The 13,342-nt window shown below is 35.7% G+C and overlaps 1 protein-coding gene across 2 annotated transcripts; it reads left to right on the top strand.

The window, feature by feature from the left end:
* Positions 1-151: 151 nt before the first annotated feature.
* ABI3 (AP2/B3-like transcriptional factor family protein) lies at positions 152-4,505 on the top strand. 2 transcript variants are annotated; one of them, XM_085674026.1, is made up of 6 exons: positions 152-2,984; positions 3,179-3,271; positions 3,394-3,494; positions 3,601-3,653; positions 3,745-3,821; positions 4,019-4,505. In XM_085674026.1, exons 1-6 carry the CDS (start codon positions 1,191-1,193, stop codon positions 4,190-4,192), a joined length of 2,292 nt encoding a protein of 763 aa, XP_085530152.1. In that variant the 5' UTR covers positions 152-1,190; the 3' UTR covers positions 4,193-4,505. The 2 variants fall into 2 exon arrangements, with proteins under 2 accessions (XP_085530152.1, XP_027926683.1); XM_028070882.2 differs by having other exon boundaries at positions 158-2,984; positions 3,607-3,653.
* Positions 4,506-13,342: the final 8,837 nt, after the last annotated feature.

The following is a 13,342-nucleotide window of genomic DNA, read 5'->3' on the forward strand; positions in this document are numbered from 1 at the left end:
TTGTTTAATCATGTTTTACTGAGTAAGAGTTCCTTTATCATAAAGACTGTGACACCGTTTGGTTGCACCACTCAGGATAGAACCAATGGCTGCAGGCACAAAATCCGGAGGTGAGACTCAGAAGCAAGCGGCACGAGGTTTTGTTTTCATTGATGCTTTCACTTTTATTTTTCAAAAACTGCTTTTCTCTCTCTCTCTACAAACCCACCAACTTCTCTCTCTTACTTAATCTTCCAATGCCAGTTTGAACTTATCCAAGAAAGAGAAAAACAAAAATCCTAAAAAATTCAAAGTTGTAGTGAAACTTCCCAGAACAAACCAGAACACACACATGGGGGCTTTCCTAGGTCTAAGTTTTAGTCAATTTAACCCTTTGGGTGTCCATCAAATTCTCTTTCTCAGGCCAAGGACTTGATTGACTTTCTGGGTTTGGAGAAGAACTCTCACTTTGCTTTTGTTCATCTGTGTAATATTTATACATAGTCCTCTTTTTTTTTCTCTCTCTCTCTCTGTAATGTAATTAGCCCCTTCTGTTCTAAACTCTTTCCTCTTCTTGTATCTCCTCTTCATGTAAATTCAGTGGTGAGAAGTGTTGTTTCTTTTCCTTTGTGTTGTATGATTATCATTGTTGTATTGAATATTGTAGTTGGTGTGTGATGATGACCCAATTGGGAATAAAAAATTGTTAAAAATTCTCATGAACAGTGTGGGTCGCTTTCTTTCAAGGTATGAGAGTTTTATTGTATGGTTTACGGTGTCCAAGTTGATGAGTTGATGATCCTCTTCGTGTGTAGGATGATAATGCATATAAAAAACCAGATGTTTTATGTTGCATCCCTTTGTTGGATTTGAGATACCCTTATCTCTTTGCTTCCTTAATTGGAAACAAGCACACAAGAGCAGATCTTTCCCCTTTTTCACTTCTAAGTACACACACACATCACATACATAAAAAATTAAGAAAAAAAAAAACCATACCTATCTTTCTCTTACCCTGTACTTTCTATCTGTACGTCTTTATCTATTTTTCTCTCTCCTCTTTTTCACTCCAAATACCCCATCCCTGTACCATATCTGAAGCCAACAGAATTCCCAGAAGGGTTTTCAAAGTTTCAACCTTCAGAGTGGTTTTCTTGGTTTTTTTTTTTTTTTTTTCTGTATACCCTTTACAAGATCTTGAATTTGTTGAGATGGAGTGTGAAGTGAAGTTACAAGGGGGAGATCTGCATGCAGAGGTGGTAACTGAACCAAACCCTGTCGGTTTTGACAACATGGAAGAAGAACAGACTTTGTCGGTTGCCGAGAGAGAGATGTGGCTGAATGGTGACCAAGACGAGATTCTGGGAGTCAATGAGGCTTCCATGTTCTACGCGGATTTCCCTCCTCTCCCTGATTTCCCTTGCATGTCGTCATCGTCTTCTTCATCTTCTGCGCCACCGCTTCCTCTGAAAACCATGACGTGTTCCACCACAACCACGGCAACCACCACCACTTCCTCTTCTTCCTCTTCCTCTTCATGGGCCGTGTTGAAGTCAGATGTGGAGGAAGATGTGGAGAAAAACCATGGCAACGGCTACATGCATGACCGGTTTGATGCAACGGCTTTGTCTTCCACCGCTTCCATGGAGATTTCCCAACAGCAAAACCCCGATCCTGGACTCGGTGGCTCTGTTGGAGAGTGCATGGAGGATGTTATGGACACTTTTGGGTACATGGAGCTTTTAGAGGCCAATGACTTCTTCGATCCCGCCTCAATCTTTGAGAACGAGGAGAGCGAAAACCCTTTAATAGAATTTGGAACACTGGAGGAACAGGTGTCACTGCAAGAGGGGCAACATGAAATGGTGCATCAGCAAGAGAACATTGAAGGCGATCGCAAGGTTCCATTGTGTGAAGGGATAAAAGGAGAGGAAGACGGTGGTGGCGTAGTAGATGATGAAATGAGTAATGTCTTCTTGGAGTGGCTCAAGTCTAACAAGGACAGTGTTTCTGCTAATGACTTGAGGAATGTGAAGCTGAAGAAGGCAACGATTGAAAGCGCAGCAAAGCGTTTAGGGGGAGGAAAAGAAGCCATGAAACAGTTGCTGAAGCTGATTCTTGAGTGGGTTCAAACCAGCCATCTTCAGAATAAGCGGCGCAAGGAGAATAGTGGCAATGTTAGCAACCCTCTTCAGGCACAGATTCAGGAACCCAGTGACCAGAACAACCAGAACAACCAGAACACGCACACGAGTGGCTCCTTTGCACCTGAATCGAACTCTTGTTTCAACAACCAGACACCCTGGTTAAATCCCCAAACTTTTGGGACAGATCAAGCCCCTATCATGGTTCCATCACAGCCCTATTCACAACCCATGGTGGGGTATGCGGGTGACCCTTACACTGGCGGTTCTGCTTCGAATAACATCACAGCCACTCATAACCATAACCATAACAATAGCCCTTACCAACCAGGCACGGAGCAATACCACATGTTGGAGTCAGCACCTTCATGGCCTCATTCTCAGTTCAATGTTCCTTCTCCTTATAGCCAGTCTTATGGGGACAACGGTCTTTTCACACCTGGGGGTTTTGGCGGCTATGGCAATAACCAGTATCCTTATCAGTTTTTTCATGGTCCTGGTGATAGGTTGATGAGGCTAGGACCCTCTGCAACTAAGGAAGCAAGGAAGAAGAGAATGGCGAGGCAGAGAAGGTTTTTATCTCATCACAGGAATCACAATGGTAATCCCCTCCAGAATCAAGGGTCTGACCCTCATACAAGACTGGGAACTGATAATTGCACCACTGGTTTGGTTGCACCTCATCAAGCAAATTCTGCAGCAGCCAATTGGATGTACTGGCAGGCTATGGCGGGTGGCGCCGCTGGCCCTTTGCCACCGGTGGTTTCGGCCGATCCACTGGCCGGACAAACGGTGGTGGACCGGTCCACCATGCACACACATAATTCTCATCAGAATCGAGCTGCATCAGATAGGAGACAGGTTGGTGAACCTTACTTTGATCAGATATTGATGATGTTAGATGATTTTCCTTGCTTAAAGTATGATTGATATGTGATTAGTAGAATGTATGTTCAGAACGTGATCATTATCGTGAATTTCTTGATATTGAACAGTACTTTCATTGTGTTATGAATAATGTGTGACTCTTTTGTCATTATGTGTTTGATTTATAGGGTTGGAAGCCTGAGAAGAACTTGAGATTCCTTCTGCAAAAGGTGTTGAAGCAAAGCGATGTGGGAAGTTTGGGAAGAATAGTTTTGCCAAAAGTAATAATTTTTCTGGCTTTTTCTTTGTCAATTACTTCCAAGTAGTTTTTTGTTTATGGTTTTATATGGTGGAAACGTGTATTTCATTCGTTAACTTGGATTTGAATTGTAATTTCGATCAGAAAGAAGCAGAAACCCATCTGCCAGAGCTGGAGGCAAGAGATGGAATATCCATAACAATGGAAGACATTGGAACTTCACGTGTTTGGAACATGCGCTATAGGTATTCCAACATCCATTGACACATGTTTTTCTGGTTTTCCTATTGTTTTCACCTTTGTGTTAAGTTGAGATTAAAATGTTCTCTTTTGAATAATTTCTTGTTGGAGCACCAGATACTGGCCTAACAACAAAAGCAGAATGTATTTGCTCGAGAACACTGGTGAGTCTCACAGAATAATAATAACCTCGTTAATTTTTCTTCCATTTTCAAGAACCTTGGTTATTCACATATTCATATTCTCATTTTGCAGGTGATTTTGTGAGAGCCAATGGCCTCCAAGAAGGAGATTTCATCGTCATATACTCAGATGTGAAGTGTGGGAAATATGTAAGAACCCTTTTCATGATTTTCATTTCTCATTATCTTAACATGTTTTGATAACATTATCGCTTTATACTTACGTCTTTCTACAATTTTTTTAAGGAGAATATATTAATACATTATCTGTTTTTCTTCATTCAAAATGTTAAGAATTAATTGGAGTGGGATTTTATTTTTACTTTGTTTTTTCATAAAAAAAACAGATGATAAGAGGAGTGAAAGTGAGGCAACAAGGTGTGAAACCAGAGACCAAAAAAGCAGGAAAATCGCAGAAAAACCAGACTGGGACTAATGCATCAAATACAGCTGGAACTGCTGCCAATAATGGCAGGTCATCGCCACCGAAACCAAAAGCTGAAAAAAAAGTAGCAAATTAGTACAATAATAATTACATATAATATATAATATTAGTATAGTATGTATGTACAATATTATTATATGAATTATATCATAATAAAATAAGAGACTATGAAGTCTGAACACGGTGCTCACATAATATTGTGGGGTTTCAGCATGCCCTGCAATTGAGGCTGTCTACAGGGATTTGTATAACAGTATTTTGAGTTATATTTCTCTTTGTATTTTAATACAATTTTATGTCAAAATGTTGTATCATGTTCCTAACGTTTGTGTATGGATTTATATCTTTACTTTGATAGCAATCTACGTTATATCTCTTTGTGGCTCCAATTTTGCATTAGAGTTGATAGAAAATCACGATTTGGATCCATTACTATATAATTTTAATCAACTACTTTTATGATATGATGAATAGCTTTTTGCAATTTTTTTTTTAAACTAGGTTTAATGTGAAAAAAAAATTATTGGAGTGGATAAGTCTAACTAGATTGATGACCGAAGCAGGAAGTGATATAAAATAATAGAAAAATGATATTTTGACACCTCAAACTTACCACTTTCATTACCACTTTCATAGGTTACAAGTTAATTAGTCTTGAGTTACAAATTAATTTTAGTCTTGAGTTACAAATTAATTTTAAGGTGGTAATGAAAGTGGTAAGTTTGGGTGTCATCCTATCATTACCCAAAATAATATCTTCGATTCTTGACTTAAGCGAAGAAAGTAATAATTATTATATGAGAAAAAAAAAAAGAGAGAAAGAGTGAAAAAGAGTAGAAAGTGGTGCATGTGACGTAGAATTTGACTTGTTTTGGGTTTAAGAATGTAGGAGCCGTGTGGGTACTGTCTCTTGAAAGAAAATGATGATTTGATGTCAGGAATGGATTCTTAGCCAAAAACAGCACAGGTCATTTTCGAACATTTTCTCTTTATTTCTCTCTAATTTATTTGTGGAGAGAAACAGAGGTAAAATCTGAGCATGAACGAAAATGCTAAAATTGTAAAGGGACCTCACAGAATTTGATTTGCATCAAATTTTTGTTCTTTCGTTTGTTTGTTGATGATCACATGTTGTACTCAGATGCAGATCTGTCGCACCGCTAGCAATGCTTTCAAATAAATGAGTGAAAGGATTTATTCGGTTATTTATCGATTAAACTTTTTCAGACAGCTTTTATTTATATCCCTTCGTCGTATCAAGATCTATTTCATGTTACAAGATCAATTTGATAAAGAATTGAAATTGATCTTTTAATCTAATTTTTATTTGCCTTTGGTTTAATCGGGTTGTGATGATTTATAAAGAAGGATATTGTTAATCAAGTAATCCTTAAGTATAATTAATACGTATTAAAATTTTCAAAAGTTTATAATTAATTATATTAAATAAAATATGACTAATCAGATGTGTAGTTTTATTTTATTTAAAATACAAGAATATCTATAAATATAAATATTGTATAGTTTTTATAATATTTTATTTAATATTTACTGTTAAAAATTAAAAATTAATAAAATAATAAAATAATTATATTTTAATATTATTAAAAAATATATATAATTAAATATAAAAAAGTTTAAATTAATAAAAAAATCAACAAAAAAAATAGTATTAAACATCTAAAAAATTTACAAAAAGATAAATAAAAATTAAAGTATTAATTTAAGGTTTAATTGAGTTTTCAAAATACTTACTTTGCCTAAAGATTTTAAAAGGTATTTTTGTCTTTATATACATTTATATTATTTTAATTAATAGAATTAATTATTTCAAATTTCAATATAAAAATGATAAAACTAATGCGTATTTATTATTTCTTAACAAATGTCTTTAGGACACTAGTTAGCATTTTCTTAAAAAGAAAGTTTTGAAAAGATAATAAAGTGTGGGACAAAGGAAAAAGAGGTAGATTTCGATTGGAGATTGTTTGGTAAATTATAAATTTACTCCTATATTTAATAAATATATATATTTTATAATTATTATTAGAAATTAAAAAAATTAAGACATGATTTATTTTCATTTTCTTAAGTAATTCTTTAAATGAAAAATGTTTATATTTTAAGAAATACACTTAGGTTGTGTTTGGATTTAAAGATGGATATGAAAGAGTGAAATTGAATAGATTTGAAAGAAAAAAGAGGTGAAGTTGAAATTGTTTGGAGTAAGGAAAAGATGGTATGATTTGAATGGATTTGAGATTAAAGTTCCTGAAATTTTGTGAATGATGTAATAAGTATAATAGATTAAAAAATATTTTAGTTGGTAAAATTATACGACTACGATTTTACTCTTGAGAATAAATGTTATATAAATTTAAATATATAGAGTAAAAATGTGTTAAAATGAGAATGAACTTGTTACTTAAAATTTAAAAAAGTTAAAATTTTTAAAATTAAATTAAAACAATTATTATTAATAATATTTTATAATTAAAACTTGATTTTTTTTAATTTTATAACAATAATAATAATAATTATTATTATTATTTATTTTATTATTGTTGTTTTTAATAATATAATTACAAGTACTATTAAGTTTTATTTGAAGTGTTATCATAAAATTATGTTTGTATATAATTTAAATAAAAATGAAGAATGTATGGAATTTTATATGAAATAAAATTATATGGGTTTATATTAAGTTGTAAATAAAATGCATGGGATATAATTAAATTTCACACATCATGTAATTAATAAGTAAAATATAAAATAAATGTATGCATCTGTGTAGCGTTTCATACATATGGTGCTACAGCAAAAAGGAAAAATACCCGTGCATGGAAATGTGAAGGGTCAAATAAGTAAATTAACGAAGATGACGTGGCTTTCTCTTGTTTTCTCGTCAATTTTGCAAGTGAAATGGGAGAGGTTACTTGAAATTCCACGCTCACATTTCTTTGCATTTCAATGAAAACAAACACGCATCACACCTCCATATCCGTCAGCATGAACAAGACATCATAGGAAGCAAACACAGCGTTAATGATAATCTACCAACCTTTATTAGGTCAATTAAATCAATCACATCTAAAAATAATTTTTCTACTAAAATCTAGTATCTTTCTATTAAATCAAAGTATTTCATTTTTCATTCACTGTTTTTCCAAATAACTACAAATCAATCATTTACCTTTCACATCTTTAACCAAACCAAATTGGGCTTTGCGAGAGAGTTCAAAAAAAAGGAAAAAAAAATGAAAAAGAGTAAAAATTGTGATCGTAGAAAATATGATTATGTAAGTATGTGATCAAGGTAGAGAAAAGAAAGCAAAGAATTGTATTGCAAGGAAAAAGAGATACAATATTTTTGATGATTAGAATATGGAAATAGAAATTATTTCTTAAAAAAGATCGAACCAAAAACGGGTTAAATAAGAAAGGGTCCAATTGCCTTACTGTTTGATTTTGTCAGAGAAGGATAGTTCTCAGAGGCAACAATCAAACACTCGGTGATCGCTAAGCGTGTTGGTGATCCCTAAGCCTGGTAATTGCGCTAAGCCATCCGAAGTTGTGCAACAACATAAAAGGAGAGTTTATCAGCTTAGTCCCCTCAAGCTTGAAATATATATCTTTCATTCTCAACTTGGAAGGGTGGTATTTGAAGGTGAGCAAAGGTAGGGGTTTGGTGAAGATGTTAGCAGCTTGGAGAGAGAAGACATGTGAAGGAGCTTGATTAAACCACAATTGATCTTATCTCGAAAGAGGTGATAATCGATTTCGATGTGTTTAGTTCGTTCATATTACACTTGGTTGTAAGCAATATGGATTGTGGATTGATTGTCACAATACAAGGTTGCAGGCAAAGTGAAAAAGGTACTTGAAAGTCTTGGAGGAGATACATAAGCCATTAAATCTTGCAAGCGATGGAGGCTAATTTGCGGTATTCAGCTTCAGATGAACTTCGTGATATAGTTCGTTGTTTCTTTGATTTCCATGAGATGAGGGAATGACCAAGGTAGATGGGAAAACCAGTTATAGATTTCGTGTTTCTGGATAAGTGGCCTAGTCAGAATCATTGTAGGCTTTAAGTTGTAAAGGTGTATTAATGTGAAATTAAAGACCATTGCTAGGAGCACCATTGAGGCTGCTTGTCGATATAAGGTGGTTGGAGTGGCTAAAAATTGGCTATGATTGTTGGCAGAGAAAGAGATATCAAGACATGTATTAGTAAGGTAGATAAGGGGACCAATCAATCTTCTGTAGGTGGAAGCTCCGTTGTTATCAAGAAGTTGACCAGTGTGTTGAAGACAAGAAGATTAAGCCATAGGTGTAAGAGCTAGTGAGAAATTTAGCATGCCAATGTCATGAAAAAGATCCAAAGTATATATATTTTTTTTGTTGAGGTTAAGGCCATGGAGATTGTGAGCGACCTCAAAACCTAGGAAATAAGTAAGGTCACCCAAATTCTTGATGCAAAATTCAGAATAAAGAAGAGCAACAATGTGAGTAATTTCTTCAACATGATTTCCTGTGAGGATAATGTCATTGGCATACATAAGAATAGTAATGATAGAGTGATCAGTGTTTCATAAATAGTGAATGATCTGTAGAGGAACAAGTGTATTTGTTTGAAATTGGGAATTGGGAAACCTCGGCATACCATTGACATCCAACATGTTTGAGCCCGTATAAAGATCGTTGGAGTTTGTAGACTTGATTTGGTTTGGTGGCATTAAAGCTAAATGTTAATTTCATGAAAATTTCCTCATGAAGGTCACCGTGAAGGAAGGCATTCTTGACGTCGAGTTGTTTGATAACACAATTGTTGGATATGGTAAGAGTAAGAAGGAGACTAAGGATTATGGGCTTAGCTATAGGGGAAATGGTATCGAGAAAATCTAATCCTTCAAACTGGTTAAATCCCTTAGCAATGAGTTTGGCTTTGAAATGGTCAATGGAATCGTCTAATTTGTGCTTAATTTTGTACACCCAGTGGCATCCAATAGCAATTTTACCAGGGGGTAGGTCAGTAATGGTCCATGTATGATTGGCTTGTAAGGCAACTAGTTTATCACGCATAGCTTTGATCCATTGAGGATCTTTGGAATCTTGAGTATAAGTTTGTGGTTCATGAGCATAAGTGATAGACAAACTAGGATGTTTAAAAGAAGAAGAAAGATGGTCATAATTAATGTAATTGGTAATGAGGTATCCAGTAATATGATGAGTTTGAAAATCACTAAGGTAAGATGAAACCTTTTTAGGATGAGCAGATCTGCGAAATAGTGCAGCAAGTGTTTCAGGTGGAATTTCAACAATTGGCGAAGTTGAAGGTGCAACAAGAGGTTTAACAAATTGATTAGTGACGTTGGTGTTAGGGTTATTGAGGACAAGATCACATAAAGAACCATAGAGGCGTTCATAGGGAATCATTGCTTAATAAAGGGGTGGGCATGCAATTAATGAGAAAAGCAACATGTTGAACAACAAACCACAAAATATGCTAGGGAGTTTAACATGGAAAAGGAGAGCATGTGTAATATTTAGAAGGTGGTAGTGCTTGCGTTCTAGAATGTTGTTTTGTTTAGGAGTGTAAGTGCATGTTGTTTTATGTGTGATGCTTTTTTAGAATAGAAATCATGCATAAAAAAACTCAGGTCGATTATAAGTGTGTATGGTTTTGATTACAGTTTCATAATGCATTTCAGTTTTGGTGACTAAGTCAATTATGTGTTTTCGAACAATAGACTTATCACACATAAGTATGATCCATGTAAAGAGAGAATAATCATCCAAAATAGTAAGAAAGTATTTAAAGTCATTCATTGATACATTGCAAGGTCCCTATATAACGTCCTAGCTAGAAATTACTTATATGAAAATTAAAATAAGAAATATAATAATAAACTGCATTTATTATTAAGTTCTTTCTCAAAAGCGCGGAAAATTTTAAATATATTTCAACGTGTCAATTATAACTAAAATCCACGACATTCAATTATTACAATTATAAATTGTTTATAAAATCCATTACAAAATAGTCCATAAAAATCCGTGAAGAAAACTAGTATAAAAACTTCCAGAGTTGGCCCAACTCCGACTCTAAGCATTCACATGCTCACCTGTATCAACATATGTTCCTATATAACAAGTTACATGATCATCGACAAACACAAGCAGATAGGGTGAGCTCAAATACAATAAAACAATTACAACATGAAATAATAAAGCATTTCAAAATCATGACATGTGTTAGCACCCTAATCCTAAATCCTCAACTTCCAAACCTTTTTTGGATGCCTCTTGATTCTACATCCTTTGATGAGTACACTGATCGATCTTTGCTGCCACAAGTGTCTACTTGCCCCTTCGACTACAGGCCACCACCTAATAGTCCATACGCGGGAATAAATTGCCACGGCCACGATCCACAACACCAAGTGGAGTTCCCCAATAGGAACCGCAATCTGTATTTGTCCCAAGACTACCAAACTTAATCAGTTACACTGAAGATGGCAATCTTTCATAACCGATCCGTACGAGCCATGATCTTGCACACTCCACTAGACTTCCAAAACCATCAGGCCACAACTTCGAGTCGCCACATGTACCCCAATACAAGTTGCACTCGTAATTAGGTCCCCAACAAAGCATCACACCATGACCTCCATCCAAAGCAGTGCAGAAATCCTCCTTGCGTTCCAACTCTGCACCCAAAACCGTCTAATGCACCTCTTGTGTCACTAGGCAAAACTTGGCTCCAGACCGCCTAGCGGTCTTTTCGCGTCGCCAGGCAACAACACCTCCTAGTGCCTCTGGTAACAGCCTCCACCTAGCAGAGCCTCCCTTGCCGCTAGGCGCCACGTGAATCTAGTGGCCCTTACCACTATTTTGAGTCTCTATCGCCTGGCGACTCGTCCCGCGTCGCCAAGCGCTATACCAGTAGTGCAATGCTACTGGTTTTTGGCATTTTGAATAGGTCCTAATAGACCCCAATCACATAACATACAAATTATAGCACACTTATACTTATCTAGTCATAACCTTATGACTGAATCACATTGCAACATATTCATGGTTTCACAATTACAGTTACACCCTTAATTAACTATGATAATACCCATTATGCATTCATCATGTTACCAATTAAACATACCCCAATTACTTAAATCAACAACACATTTTGCACATAATTACAGTCTCCCAAATAGGCACAGTACCTATCATAGTCAACATATAAACTTTATTTTATTATGCGCATATACCCCAATTATCACCTAATTATACCTAATTCATTTCATCTCACAAGCATGGGTTTCTTTCCACCCCTATATCCAATTACCCCGTAATATGTACAAACGTTCCAGATACCCACACCCAGAAATCCAACGTGAAGCAAATCAACTTGCCTATCTTCGTCTGATGTGTCGCCTGGCGGTAGTTCATGTGTCACCAGGCGGTGCGTACAAATTTTAGGTTCTGCCCAGATTTTCCTGCACCTGCACGAACCCTAAAGCCCCCAGATCCAAATTCCAATACATGTTTTGACATAATTTTATATGTTTAACAACCTATAAAGACCATGCTTGTCCAATTTAAGAGTATTTTCATGAACCATATAATAAATCGTAATCAGAAATCATGTTTATTCACCCCCAATGTCAATATGAACCCTAATCCCAAATTCATGCAAGATTCATATTGTTATCATCCATTCATACAGTCTCAAACACGTACACACATAAACAATTTTCAAATTGATCATACATATCCATCCACGCATCATCCACATCACAGAACTCGAGAAAACAGAACAATTGGGTAAACTGGTTAGCGTCGCCTGGCGGACAACACCTAGGGAAAACCCAGAAATTGGGTTTTAGAATATGCATCGCCTAGCGGGTCATCCACACCGCCAGGCAGTTTCTGGAAAATTCCAGAAACACGAACAATTTATTACATTTTAGGCAGAAATTAAGGTTCACATGCATTCCAATCAATCTAGAAACAATACATAACACATAAAACACGTAGTACAACTCCCCTTAGTCTCCCCTACTCTAGCCCTTCAAATCACTCTCAATGCAGTGCTTCAATGCAGTTTGGTAGCTGGTTTTCCTCACTTTACTAGCCCTAAACGAAAATTAGTGAATTAAAACGAAATTAATTTCAATCAATACCTTAATTGGACCTTAATAGCTAATAAATTTTAATTACGCTCTTTGTCTGTGTCTAAATTCGTGAAACTTATCACTGACTTTTTATCTCCCTAATTTCGTTCTCCAAGCATAAAAAAACTAGTTATTGTGATCTTATTCTAACCAAGATTCGAACTCATCACCATTAAGTCTATTCGTGTTTCTTAATATTTTTTCTATAAATCTAGGGATATATAATCACTTATCATGTTCAAACATATCATAACACAATATAATCAAATAATCACACTACTGGCATACATAGGACTCAAACCTAAGTCCTTTCAACACAATCAAGTACTCTCAACCATTTGAGCTAATACTTTTTCACGTCGTGAAAGTTATCATTTAATGTCATAAGCCTCCCACTACCCACATTTATTAAATAATTATTTATTTAATTATTTAAATTTCTCGGGTCTTATATTCCCCCAATCTTATACAATTTTCGTCCTTGAAAGTTAAAGCTTACTAGGGAATAGATGCGGATAGGACTTCCTCATCAGGTCCTCCATCTCCCAAGTCATCTCCTGAGTTGCTTTATCCCAAAGGACCTTCACTATCTTGATTTCCTTTCCCCTCAATTGTTTAACCTATGTCCAAAATCCTCACTGGTCTAACGTCTACCGTTAGATCCTCTCGAACCTGGATATCGTTCGCTTCCAACACATGTGAGGGACTTGCAATGTACTTCCTCAACTGTGACACGTAGAAGACATTATGCAAGTTCGCCAAGTGTGACGGTAATGTAATCTCATATGCCACTGGGTCGATCCTTTGAGTAATCTGATACGACCCGATGAATCTCGGAGTCAACTTCCTCGACTTGAGAACCCTCCCAACACCAGTGGTTGGAGTCACCCTGAGAAACACATGGTCTCTAGCTTCAAACTCCAATGATCGCTTCCTCTTGTCGGCATAGGATTTTTGTCTGCTATGTGTAGCTCGCATCCACTCCTGAATCAATTTCACTTTATCAGTGGTCATCTGTAAAAACTCAGGACCAAGCACCACAAATTCACCAT

Source organism: Vigna unguiculata, chromosome 5 (assembly GCF_037176805.1).
Source record: "Vigna unguiculata cultivar grain cowpea cultivar isolate G323 ecotype 2 chromosome 5, ASM3717680v1, whole genome shotgun sequence".
NCBI lineage: Eukaryota > Viridiplantae > Streptophyta > Magnoliopsida > Fabales > Fabaceae > Vigna > Vigna unguiculata.